Source organism: Bos taurus, chromosome 4 (assembly GCF_002263795.3).
Source record: "Bos taurus isolate L1 Dominette 01449 registration number 42190680 breed Hereford chromosome 4, ARS-UCD2.0, whole genome shotgun sequence".
In the NCBI taxonomy this organism is placed as follows: domain Eukaryota; kingdom Metazoa; phylum Chordata; class Mammalia; order Artiodactyla; family Bovidae; genus Bos; species Bos taurus.
In genome coordinates, this window is record NC_037331.1 from 52,213,515 (window position 1) to 52,227,246 (window position 13,732).

Here is a 13,732-nt window from a genome sequence, read left to right on the forward strand (position 1 = left end):
TGAAAATGTTAATGGTGAGAATGCCAAGGGTTTACTGATGTTTTGCAGCCATGTTTCTTTAGTTCAGATTATCTATTCTTCCTGGAAATCCTTCTTTGCCTACTTATCCTACAGGAGTTAGTTTGACTGATGTTTCCTCCATAATGTTGTTCCCAATCCACCCAATTATAGTGCTTCTGCTTCTGAAACCTCATAATACAGTAGTTGCCCCTTATCCACACTTGTGATTTCTGCAGTTTCAGTTACTTATGGTTAACTATGATCCAAAAATATTAAATGGAAAATTTCAGAAGTAAACAATTCCTAAATTTTAACTGCATTCTGAGTAGTGTGATGAAATCTGGAGTCTGCTGTGTCCTGCTTTTAGTTACAAATCATCCTTTGACCAGTTTATTCAGCTAGTTAGTCACTTAGTAGCCAATTTCATTACCAAACTGATTGTTACAGTATCATTGCAGTGCTTGTGTTCCAAATAACCCTTATTTTTACTTAATAATGGCTCCAAACTGCAGAAATAGTGATGCTGGCAATTCAGATATGCCAAAGAGAAAACTTAAAGTGATTCCTTTAAGTGAAAGGAAAGGTCATTCCTTTAAGTGAAAGGAAAGGATATTTCTCCACTTAGCAGCAAAAAATTATATGCTGATGCTACTAAGATCTATGGTAGGAAGAAATCTTCTATTCATGAAATTGTAAAGAAGGAAAAACAAATTCATGTTAGTGTTGCTGTTGCACCTCAAACTGCAGAAATTATAGCCACACAGTACGTGCTAATTGCCTAGTTAAGATGGAAAAGGCATTAAACTCATGGGTGGGAGACATAAGCAGAAACATATTCTAGTTGGTGGTAACATGTGGCACCAGAAAACATGAAGCCCACATGAAGACTTCAGCAAGGGATCCCCTAAAATGACTTATACCATTTAGTGCTTCCCAGGTGGCACTAGTGGTAAACAACCTGCACACCACTGCAGGAGACAAAGAGACACGGGTTTGATCCCTGAGACAGGAAGATCCCCTGAAGAAGGACATGGCAACCCACTCCAGTATTCTTGCGTGGAGAATCCCATGGACAGAGGAGCCTGGCAGCCTACAGTCCATAGGGTTGCAAAGAGTCGGATACGACTGAAGCAACTTAGCAAGCACACATGCAAAGGATGGTTACAAATATTTGGGAATAGGTTTGGACAGAAAAATATAAAAATTACTGCAGAGACTGGGTATGCCATTGAATAAGCCACAGCTCCATTTTTGGTAGGAATGAGGAAGTTAATTAAGGAGAGAAATCATATCAACAAAACTTTTACTATAGTATATAGTTATGATTTTTCTATTTTTAGTTCTTGTTGCTAATCTCTTACTGTGCCTAATTTATAAATTAAATTTCATCATCAGTTCAGTTCAGTCACTCAGTCATGTCCGACTCTTTGTGACCCCATGAATTGCAGCACGCCAGGCCTCCCTGTCCATCACCAACTCCAGGAGTTTACCCACACTCACGTCCATCGAGTCAGTGATGCCATCCAGCCATCTCATCCTCTGTTGTCCCCTTCTCCTCCTGCCCCCAATCCCTCCCAGCATCAGATTCTTTTCCAATGAGTCAACTCTTTGCAATGAGGTGGCCAGAGTACTGGAGTTTCAGCTTTAGCATTATTCCTTCCAAAGAAATCCCAGGGCTGATCTCCTTCAGAATGGACTGGTTGGATCTCCTTGCAGTCCAAGGGACTCTCAAGAGTCTTCTCCAACACCACGGTTCCAAAGCATCAATTCTTCGGCGCTCAGCCTTCTTCATAGACCAACTCTCACATCCATACATGACCACAGGAAAAACCATAGCCTTCACTAGACGGACCTTTGTTGGCAAAGTAATGTCTCTGCTTTTGAATATGCAATCTAGGTTGGTCATAACTTTCCTTCCAAGGAGTAAGTGTCTTTTAATTTCATGGCTGCAGTCACCATCTGCAGTGATAATGAAGCCCAGAAAAATAAAATCTGACACTGTTTCCACTGTTTCCCCATCTATTTCCCATGAAGTGATGGGACCAGATGTCATGATCTTCGTTTTCTGAATGTTGAGTTTTAAGCCAACTTTTTCACTCTCCTCTTTCACTTTCATCAAGAGGCTTTTTAGTTCCTCTTCACTTTCTGCCATAAGGGTGGTGTCGTCTGCATATCTGAGGTTATTGATATTTCTCCCGGCAATCTTGATTCCAGCTTGTGCTTCTTCCAGCCCAACGTTTCTCATGATGTACTCTGCACAGAAGTTAAATAAGCAGGGTGACAACATACAGCCTTGATTTACTCCTTTTCCTATTTGGAATCATTCTGTTGTTCCATGTCCAGTTCTAATGTTGCTTCCTGACCTGCATAAATGTTTTTCAAGCGGCAGGTCAGGTGGTCTGGTATTCCCATCTCTTTCAGAATTTTCCAGTTTATTGTGATAGGCATGTGTATATAGGAAAAAACCGTATATATAGGGTTTGGTACTATCTGGGGTTTCAGGCATCCACTGGGGGTCTTGGAACATATTCTCCACTGATAAGGGTAGAGAATGGTAGTCGTAGTTGTCTGTATTCCTATTATTGCAGTGCTACAAAGTGTGCAGTCTGCAAACTTTTGGTTACCAGTTTGTGATGGAACATACAAAGAAACTGAAAGAAATTAGAATTGTTAAGCACTTTGACAGTATGTCTGGTATATTTCTTAAATTGGCCTCATTTTTATCTTTTTTTTTTTCTTTTAGTAACTCGTTTTTATTGTATTTTAAAAAGTATTGGCCTGGGACAGATTCGGAGTTTTGAAAAAATGGTTCCTCAACACAGATATTTTGAGCAACACTGTATTATAGCACTGATGTCATTCTATCCAGCACTGTAGTTAATTCACATCTTGCCCACTAGCTAGCCTGCCTACCTTCCTTCTTTGATCCACCACAGATGACATCATGGAAGTTTGGGGGATACAAGCTCAACAGATGATACTGATAGAAAAGGAATTTAGATTCTGTAGTTTTACATCTAAATTGAAATTTTAATATCCTCTATGAAAAACAAATGGTGACTTTGTTTTGTTTAACCCTCAATTATTTGTATTGTATGCCAGTATCCCATAATGGAAATATATTCTTTACCTTCACTTTGTGACTCATTCTATCAAGACTTCCATGATATTACACTCATAAAAAGAAAAATACACCTAATATTTGCATTGTCATTTTGCAATGAAACATGATATCACTTTATCTTTAAACAAAACAGGGGTAATAAGTTCATGGTGGCAACAGACATTAACGGACTCAGCACCAAGGCATCTGTGCTAGGCTTTCAGCCTCTTTTTTTGCTAGGCTCACTGTTTTAGATACGAAGCTATGTAACCAACAGATGCCCTGAAACCCCTTCTTAAAATTTGTATGGTGGTCAGAATGTCACTGTAATAAAGACAGACTGAAGCATAGGTGATTTGAGGATGATCCGGCCTCATCCAGAGTTTAATTATATTTACATAGTGGTAGCCTGGCTGTTGCTTGGCAGATGTGCTCTTGGCAGTCCTCAAACTGCCTGGCTTCTCCTACAGTCCCTCCCTCAAGCCATACTCAAACCCAAGCAGTCCAACATTGTTGACTAGCCAAGGATAAGAGAAACTGGCAATCCTAAACAATGCTTTTCTCCTTTGTTGAATATGACCAAAATAAAAGCAGTGATACCTACAATCAACCAATTTTTATAGCTAAATACTACAGAAACATGAAATACTTCCATAGCAGTCCCCAGATTATACCTAGTGAGTTTCTTTAGGTAGGTTCTTTCTTCTATCACCTTCTGTTCTTTCTTATAGTTTTTGTAACTGGCAATGAACAGTGATTATAATGGTTGAGAAGAAAAAAGAAAGAAAAATAGTTAAAAAGTCATTTTAGAATCACAGCTTGAACTTGCATTAGAAAATTATAGTCATGCATATTAATTCTTCTAATTTCCTATTATTTAAGTAGGGAGTTAGGTAGATCAGGTACTTGGAAAAAAAATAAGTGAAACTATTTTAAATATGACCACAGCTTTTTTATAGGAGAATCAAAGACTGGAGCTGGATAGCTGAAAAACATAACCTCTAAACTTAATCCTCTAATACAGTGCTTAAGGCACATTTTAATCCATGGATTTTACTCAAAGATCAAATACAAATTTATCAATTTTCAAATTAATTTTTCCTTAAAATCTTGAAAATTTGAGGTTCTAAAACTCATTTTCAATTTGGTTAGTCTTTTCTCTATTTTCTTATCATTAAAAAAGTTATTTCATAATTCATATAATAATCTCTAAACATCACTACTTTGTAAAAAGCAAAATAATTTCCTGTATGTATTATATATCAATGATCTAATAAATGGATTTTTAAAAGTCCTTCTTTCAGGTACCATGACAGTAGTTACCAAACAAAAATTAGTAATGATCGTAAACAGGAAACGCAATACAGGAATGACCCTTGAAGCCCATTTGTAATCAGGAAAAAGACAGTTTGTGTATCTATAGGTGTAACACTGTAAATATTTTAGCTTTATCTGATTATAAGCTTCTTCACATTCTAATACATATAAGCTGCTTTCTCATTTTTCATTTGACATTACTTAAGACAAATAATCACTCCTAAGTACAAAGCTTGCAAAGCCAGGAATAAATGCCAAGAATCACCACTAAAATAGGACATTGTGTTACAAATCTAGTGTACTCTTGACCTGTAAAGAGTTCACTAAGGGATATAATCCCATTTGTACTTACTTTCTATCATTTATTTTGTCATTTTTTTTTCTCTATCCTTTCTCTCAATAGTGTAAGTTCTGTAATACAAGGTATCTTGTCTTTTTGTTCATACTATACCCCCAGGGTTTAGAAAAATGTTTTGCACATAAACTACTCACATAGTTTTTAAATGAATCATCTTATTTTAGGAGAGATAACTTTTAAAGACAATAAAAGCTCCATTATTTTTCATTTTCCTGTAATTAAGTACCATCGAGAGTGATATACATCATGACTAGGCTTATTTGCCTCATGCTAATAAAGCAATTTATATGCCTTTGAAGCTGTAAACTAAAGAGTTAAATGAATTAAACTTAATGTTTTCAAATACCCCACAAATATTTAAAAGGCAAACTAATTAAGTAAAAACAAGCTGAAAAAACAGCTAAGATCCATGAAAAAAATTTTCATTTTCTCATGGACTCCATAAGAATATATAACATTTATATACAGGCCATTTCACTGAAAATCATATATATTTATATATTCTTGGCTTGTATGATTTTTAAGCACTGTGGAACATTATTATATTTGGTAAACTACTGATATTTTCCAAAGTCAAAAAGAGTAACTGGGTTTGAAGAAATCTTAGAAATCACTTGGCTCCCCTATTGATTTTTATAGATAAGGAAATTGATATCCAGAGTGGCCAAGATCACAAAGACTACAGTGGACCCAGATCTGCTAATTCTCAGCCCAGAGCGAATTTAAAACATCATACTGATAAACAGACATGAGAAAGCTAATATACCACAGAAGATCTTTCTGTATACTACTGCGCTTTACCTATACTGGGTACTTACTGATCTTTTCTAATTTCTGAACACACTGTAGTGATTTGGTGTGTAAAAAACATATTCAAATTAGCATGGGGCAAACTATATCCCTACTTCTGGCTTTCAGAAAAAGAACATAGGAAGTAATACTCTTTTACCAATTTATCATTTTCTTTCTACTAAATAGACCCCTCAGACTAATTCTGTGGTCCATGATGTTAATTCCAGGCTCACAAGACTGGTACCCTCCTGGAGTTCAGTGAGTGCCTCGTTAAATAGTTCATTTTGGTGTTTCCTACTGCTTCTCAATAGATCTTATTGTATGAACAATTCTCCTAACATTGAACTTTTTGTTTTTAACTGCTCTATTCTAAGCTGCATGATCTGCCATTCCAGTGGCACTTAGAGTACTTTGTGGCTAGGAGAAAAAGAGGTGTAGCCTACCATGTTATGTGTAAGGCTTACTATCAACTCTGGGGTTCAGCAGGTAGAACAGATTGTTCTCCAGGCCAACCATGAGTACCTGTATACAATTCCAGATGTCACTAGTTGAGAGACAAAGAGCCAAAAGCAGGGTTGCTATTGTTCAGAACCATATTAAGTAGCTAGAAGGCAGCACTGTAACTGCTCCCAACAAAACCTGGGAATTCTAGAAGATATGGTCCAGAACGTTATTGGAACTTATGGAATTTCTTTGACTGTAAAATCTCCCAGAAGTTACTTTTCATGATATTTGTACTTATTTAGACTTTGTTTCCATGCAAAAAATGTCAAAGGCAACTTACACTAAAGGCATACATATGACCATGGGTAAAGTATAAACTAACTATAGGAAACCAGTAGAGTGGTAATTTTATTGGAACAGAAACCATTTCTCCAATATAATTCCTTTAAACAAATAAAAATGCTTAAATGCATCTTAGGTTTTTTTCTATTAGGGTACTTCATTCAACATATATGCAGTGATCAGAGCAAAAGTATCAGAGGACTCAGGCTAGGTGACATAATGGAAGTCACGTGGATTATGAAGACCATGGTGCAAGATCACAGTTACGTTCTGCCAGTTTCAGATCAACCTATCTAAGCCTGAGTTTTCTTATCCTTAAAATGAAGCTAGTCTGCTTCATAAATTGCTTTGAACAGAAAACAAAATAACTATACAAATATAAATAGGATATGAATTTCCCTCAAGAACCTTGCAATCTAGTTAAGAGAAAGACTATAATCTAGAGGGAGAAAGTAATGAGTTTGCTAAGAGTTATGATAAGATGCTTTGGGAATATAGAAGAAAGAGATTTTCCATCTAGCTGGTAACAAGAAGAAGTACATATTGGATGTATATGTTTGCTATGGTTAGGAAATAAAAATTATTTTGTTTCAAAAAAAAAAAAAAGGAGGGTGATGTGTGTGTTGGGGGAAAAAGGGGGCATGTAGGGTGAGGAGTGTGTCTTGGATTAGTAATATTTAGTATTATTGAAGGTGAGCTAGCAAAGTCAAGGAGAGAGGTGATGGTACACAGCTTGACAGCCAGTGGAGACATAAACCCCTAATTCAACTTCACAGGACAGGACTAAGGAACAAAATCAACAGAAAACCTACTACAGTTCTATTCAAACCAATATTCAAAGCAAGTTAGAAAAAGTGACTTTTCATATCTAATTAATGTAATGACTCACACTATGGCTTAAAAGAGATAAAAGCCCTGCTAAGGAACACTTTATTCTATACTTGTTCTGAGAGAGTAACTGCCTCTAAGGTAAAGCCCTGGAAGCCCTCCCATTACCCCAAGTCTTGCCAATGATTCTCAGGCAAGAATGGCTTCAAGCAGAGAATTCAAGTGTAGATTTGAACCTCCAGGTCACCATTTACTTGTCTTTTCCACTTCAGTCAGGGACCACCCTAAGAGAAAAGGTTCATTCTAATTTCTAATGGAAATAATCTTTGTGGTTCAGTTATCTTTCCAACTGCAATCACATGGTTTCACTTTGATTTTTCAGCAATGACAGAAGCTTTCAGAACATGTTTGGATGCTGAGAAACAAGATGTTTTAGTGACTTTGTAATCTTTAAAATCTCATCTTTTTAAAATTAAAGAAACAAAGAAAAGGGTCCTACAGAAAAAATACACAAGACATCAGGAAGGATCAAAAGATGGAGGTTAGAAAGGAGGCAAACAATGAATAAAGTGTAATATTAAAAGCTCTTTTGCAATTCCAGGCAGCCTAAGGGAAATTACTATAGTTCTCTTTCTCTCTCGTATGTTTTTAAAGAGAAAAAAGTGATTCTCAGGGGAGCTGCTGCTAAGTTGCTTTAGTGTGTCCAACTCTGTGTGATCCCATAGATGGCAGCCCACCAGGCTCCCCCATCCCTGGGATTCTCCAGGCAAGAACACTGGAGTGGGTTGCCATTTCCTTCTCCTCTCAGGGGAGAGTAACACAGAAAGGAAAGAGGAAAACATCTGGCTGTGGGCCATGATTTAGCATTCACCATAAAATGAGACTCTGTTTCTGTTTCTCAAAGGTCATTGTTTTTTCCAAGCAGACACAGGCTCTACTTACATGAAGTCAATTATAATAAAGAGACACAAGACATAAGGAAGAGATCTAGACAAGTAACTCCAAAGAAAGGGCAAAGATGTAAAAATCAAATTCTACTCTAAAATATTATTAAAACAAAACTCTGTATAACCAAACTAGCTCTCACTTCCTAGCAACAGCTCACTTATCTCAAACAAAATACAATATAGTAAAATCTAGTTATAAAAATTCCTTGCCTTTCTGATGGTGTATTTAACCGGTAATTAATCCAAATTTATGCCAATGATAGACACCCAAGTTCTCCTTTTAAAAACAAAGAATCTTATAATAACATCATCCACCTAGGTGGATGTGAAATGAAGACAACCCTCTAATTCTTTTTACATGAAATGTTAATGGGAAAGTAACATTTGTCATCTGCCTGGAGAAAATTTCTTATGAAAACAACAGTAAAAAGGTTTTAAAAGGAAAAAAATGCCATGCATCTTAAAACAGAAGTCAAATTTAGTTTTACTTAAATGGCTGTGCCTTTATTTCAACTTGCAGCTATGATTTTTAAAAGGTATATTCAAACCATCAGTTTTCTTGCATATCCAAGTCAAAAAGAAGGGAGACCTGAAAAGTATCCTAGATACCAAAACAGGGTAAGAAGACTCATAAGATCAAAGATGATATTGTAATGTTTCCTTCTCATGTGTTAGAAAACAATTTCTAAAGGGAATGCAAGTTTCTGTATTCCTGGAACCTCTAAATAATTTGTACTGGGAAACACTCTGTCAAATACACAGAACATTAATCTGTCAAGGATCCTACCTAGACACAGAGAGGGTATGTTGGCAATCAGATTGGACATCTTTGGGATCTTTTACTTTCCAATTTACTAGTTGAGGACTTTGCCCTGAGAATCACCAGTGATGACAAGGTAGTGAAACAGGATTTGTTACTGTCATGGTATTGTCTGTAAAAGTTTTAAATTTATGGAATCCTTTTTCTTCGGGTGGGGGGAGGGGGGGAGGAGGATTAGAAGGATAAGATTCTCGGTTGAAAAGATAACCTTTTAAAGTAAAGGGAAGATGCAGGAGAAAAATTACACCATATATCAAGACGATTATTTACGATAATCCACATTCTGAAACTAAGGAAACTGTGTATAAATAATGTCTGGATTTTTCCCTTGCTAGCACATATAATACTTAACTCTGGACTTTCTCCCTCAGAATTACTTCTTGTCCCAAATAATTTCAAAATCACTTTTGAATGTTACTTGTGTGTTTTTTTTTTCCTCCTTTTAAATAGAGGGTGTTTTGTTTTGTTTTTTTTCCTGGAGCAGTTTTAGGTTCACAGCAAAATTTAGCAGAAGATACAGCATTCCCATATATCTCCTATCCCCTTTCAGACCCCCCCCCCACCACTTTATCAATATCCCACATCAAAGTGGTACATTTGCTACAATTGATGAATTTACACTGGCACATCATCATCCCCCAAAGTCCATAGTTTATTTTAGGGTGCACTCTTTGTGTTTATTCTGTGGGTTTTGACAAATATATGACAGGTATTCGCAATTACAGTAACACAGAATGGTTTCACCCACTCATCCCTCCTTTCCAAAGAATCTGGGCATTTAAAAAGTCTTTTTTGAAGCACTGTGTTTAATCATAGACAAGATCCCCCCACAAAAAATTTTAGACAAGTACTAAATTACCCACTGTTTCCCACAAGAAAAACAAAATAAGCAAAGCGTTCATCAACAGAAGGCTAATTAAGGGGCAAACAAAATGCTTTCCTAGTAGCAAGCAAGATTAACAAAAAATCAATTTGCTTTTAGTGTCATCTAAAAGCAAAGAAAAGAATAAGAAACCAAACTATAAGACAACAGAATTCAATCACTGTACACTCAGAATTTACGTTTTCCTGTTCTTGAATTCCCTTTTGGATGCTGAGTCTAGTCACAAAGGGCAAACATTTTTTTTTCCCCCACTGCAGGCTTTTTATTTTTCAACAGCCTCCTAACCTAACCTAATATTTTGCACTTGCATATATTTTCAAAAATCCAACTGTGGGCATGAAACAGAACTCATGCTTAGGTCAGAAACCTTGTCTTTAGAAGATGAAGTAATGGCAATGCTGATAACCCACAATGAGCAAGAGAAGAAAATTAGGTTCTCTATTTTCCCCCCCTTTACTCTCAGCAGAACTTCCTTCCTTATTTGATAAGGAGCAACATTTCCTTCTCCAAGGAGCAACTAGCTTAATCAATTCCCTGGAATGAGACGACCTTTCACACAGAACGTTACACTGGAATGTGACATCAGCATTCCCTCTGAGTCACAGTCTGGTCCCCACCCTTTTCTCCCAGGAAACGTGAGTCTCCTAAACTCACGGAGCGGCTCAGGTAGGGCCATGGGTCCTGAAGCCCGGAGGGCAGCCAGTCAGGAAACGTCTCCTGGAGCTAAACCACCGCTGACAATCGTCCTTTGGGACTAGTTGCCAAAGAAGGAGAACATTTTCTTTGGAAGACGAATGCAGTGCTTTGGAAGTCAAGTAATGAATGACCAAAGAGAGACAAAAAAAAAAAAAAAAAACCCAAAACTTCACCTTTCACGCCATCACCAGCCGCTGCTGCGAAGGAAGGACGTTAAATCAACGCTCACTCTAGACAGCCTCTTGACTGCCAAGCTGGGAAGGGAGGAGGTCTGAGCTGTCAAAAGTCTCATCAGTGACCCCAAACCACAAAGGCTTAATAAAGTTCAGCTTCCTGAGACAGGAAGAAGTAGTGTCATGGTTTCGCCCGAACTCGCCCTAAGCTCATCCTTTTCTTCTAGGGAGGCACAGGCCCAGCCAAAACATCTTAAGAAAAAGTTTCAAACACCTCCAACCGTTGGACTTGATTAGACAGGGAGAAATGTCCCGCGCCCGCCCTCGCGCGCGACTCTCAGTCGCTCCTGGGTTTCAGGAGTTAGTTGGGCCAGCGGACACCCCTCTACCCGAAGGACCGGGTACTGGGGCCCCGGGCGCCGGAGATCCCGACACCGCTCGAGCCTGACGGCCCTTGCGCCCCACCAGCCACTGGTAGCCAGGGGGCGGCGCCCCGCGCAGGTGAAGCGGCTGCTGCCAGCCACCCTACCTTCTTCACTTTGGCCTCCAAATCCATGTCTATGTGTCAGAGGGGGTTTCTCCTCCTGGCGGGGATATCACGCCCAGGATCGCCTGGCGTCTGGCACCGCTGCGGGTACTGGAGGAGATGTGCCGGGACACCGGCACCACCGCCGCAGCCACTTGCCCGGCACGGTCAAACTTCCGCCGCCCAGTCGGCTGCAGCCGGCCTGCGGCGGGGACCGGGAACAAAGAGGGCCAAGCAGCCAATGACAGCCGGGCCCCTCCGGGCAGCCGCCAATCACTGAGCGCCGCACGCACCTTCGCTGCGGAGCGCGGCGCCAGCAAGGTGAGGGGCGGGGCCGCGTTCGGGGCGGTACCCTGCGGAGCTCAATTGGGTAGCCGGGAGTTGGTTTCTGAGGCTCCGCTGGGCGTCCTCACTACCTCCTCCCAAAGAATTGGAGCCCAGGCTGCCTCCAGCTGAAATGAGGAAGAGCCTTTTCCATTCAGTCAGCTTGTACCTGTTTTGCTTGGGACTTTAAATATAAATTCAGAGCAAAGAAAAAGACAAGTTGTGGGGATTGTTAGGGATCTTCGTGATGGGCATTGCACTCTATAATTGCACTCTATAATTGCACTGTTGAGTTGTGGAAAAGGCACTTGGCTAAATACTTTTCTCCACTATCCCAAGCACTGGCAGGAAACCTTATCTCAGACAGCCAATGAAGATGGTTATATGGGTTGTCTGAGGATTTGATAGTTCAAAAATGAGGATAATGTGAACCACTAAAGAGATAACTTACACCATTCCTTTGGAAGAAGAGGCTTGCCCGTTGTCCCTGTTGTGTGAAAAGATGTGAGGCTCCTCATGTGCTCATGCTTAGATGAAGCAGTATCATAGGCATAACAAGCAGCGCTTCAGTTCTAGATTTGGATCCATATCATGGCCTCCTTCAGGAGCAACTGCAATGAATACTATTGCCTTGGTGGACCTGAAAGGAATTCTAGGGATTATTGAGTATAACTTTCTCATTTTGCAGGGAACTGAGGACCCCAGAGGTATAGGGACCTGCCCAATTTCTTAGTCTCTTGGGAACAGAGCTAAAGCTCATGAGTCTTTAAGCAGTGTCTTCAGCTTGTTTGGGATGGAAAAAAACAACCTTTTGACTAATTAAAAGAGAGGAGTCTTTTTTTTCCCCTCTGTTCATGGTAATGATAGAAAATTATAATGATTAGATAGCAAGTGACCACCTAATCTGCATCTACTTTTAAAAGGGAAAAAGTCCCAAATCACATAGCTATTTAGGTTCACATTTCTCTCCCCTTTGGTGGTGGTGGTGGTGGTGGTTTAGTCTCTCAGTCATGTTTGATTCTTGCAACCCCATGGACTGTAGCCTGCCAGGCTCCTCTATCCATGGGATTCTCCAGGTAAGAATACTGGAGGGGGTTGCCATTTCCTTCTCCAGAGGATCTTCGCGACCCAGGAATCGAACCCAGGTTTCCTGCACTGCAGGCAGATTCTTTACCAACCAAGCTACAAGGGAAGTCCTCTATCCCCTTTACCTTTTGAAATATGGTAACTGTAAAAAACCCAAATTCATTTTAGCTAACGTTTTGAACCCTTAGGACCTTCCCCTGGACAGTCCCCTGGTGTCCCCTGCCTTTTGTTTGTAGAAGAACATTAACTTCCTAGGCTTTTTCCAAGTCCCCAAAAGCAAATTTAATCAGTTATATGAGAAATTGCAAAAACAAAGGAAAACAGTCAAATGAAACTAAATAATAATAGTTTGGCTGTAAAGTAAAGCCAGGGGCCTTTAGTTTCTTCCTTCAGTGCTATAGATAGTATCCTGAGCCATATCCTTGTACTGGTTTTATAGAAACCAGCCCCCACCCCAGTCAGATGAACCACCAACATGTAGGCCCCAGACCAGTTGCAATTAAGAAGGTTGATGATTGGGATTCCTGAAATAGCATGCTGTTACTTCACCACCGACAAGTCAGAGAATTGTGCACAAGCTGGTCAGGCATCCTACAACCCATACCCCAAATGCTGCCTTTAAAAACCCTCCCCTAAAAACCATTGGGGAGTTTTAGTGTTTTGAGCATTAGTTGCTTGTCCTCCTTGCTTGATGCCTTCACAATAAACACTACAGTTTGCTTCACCACAGCCTGGTGTCAGCAGCTTAGCTTTGTCTCATATTGGATGGGCAGACCCAAATTCAGTTCAGTAACAAACGGAGCACTGATTTATGATGTGATGTTTTTCTTATTCTATTAATAAAGTAAAAATGGAATGACCAAGATGGTCATGAATTTTTCTTCTCACTCAGTTTAATTAAAACTTTTCCAAGCCATTTTCCCAAACCATGCTACAATGTTTGGGCTCCTGCAAAGTTTACCCAATGTAAACTCCAGTGAATATGAGGTTTAGTTATGACAAGGCAATTTGGTCTCTTTCAGGGAGCTTAACAGATGGAAAATGTCCAGTGAAACAGTTTAAATAAGGCATCAAACAATGTTGTAACATAAAT

General features: G+C 39.3%; 1 protein-coding gene across 3 annotated transcripts in view; it reads right to left on the minus strand.

Annotated features, from left to right (window-relative positions):
* The window catches only part of TES (testin LIM domain protein), a 56,012-nt gene extending 44,588 nt beyond the window's left edge, over positions 1–11,424 (minus strand). The window contains exon 1 of one of the 3 annotated variants that reach the window (XM_005205432.5): positions 10,704–10,806. Coding sequence is in view for 1 of the 3 variants with exons in the window: in NM_001046390.2 (NP_001039855.1) it covers positions 11,233–11,259 (27 nt within the window). In the remaining 2 variants the exon portion in view is untranslated. Of the gene's footprint in view, positions 1–10,488; positions 10,647–10,703; positions 10,807–11,232 lie in introns of those variants that run through there. The other 2 variants (XM_059885658.1, NM_001046390.2) reach the window with 2 other exon arrangements.
* Positions 11,425–13,732: the final 2,308 nt, after the last annotated feature.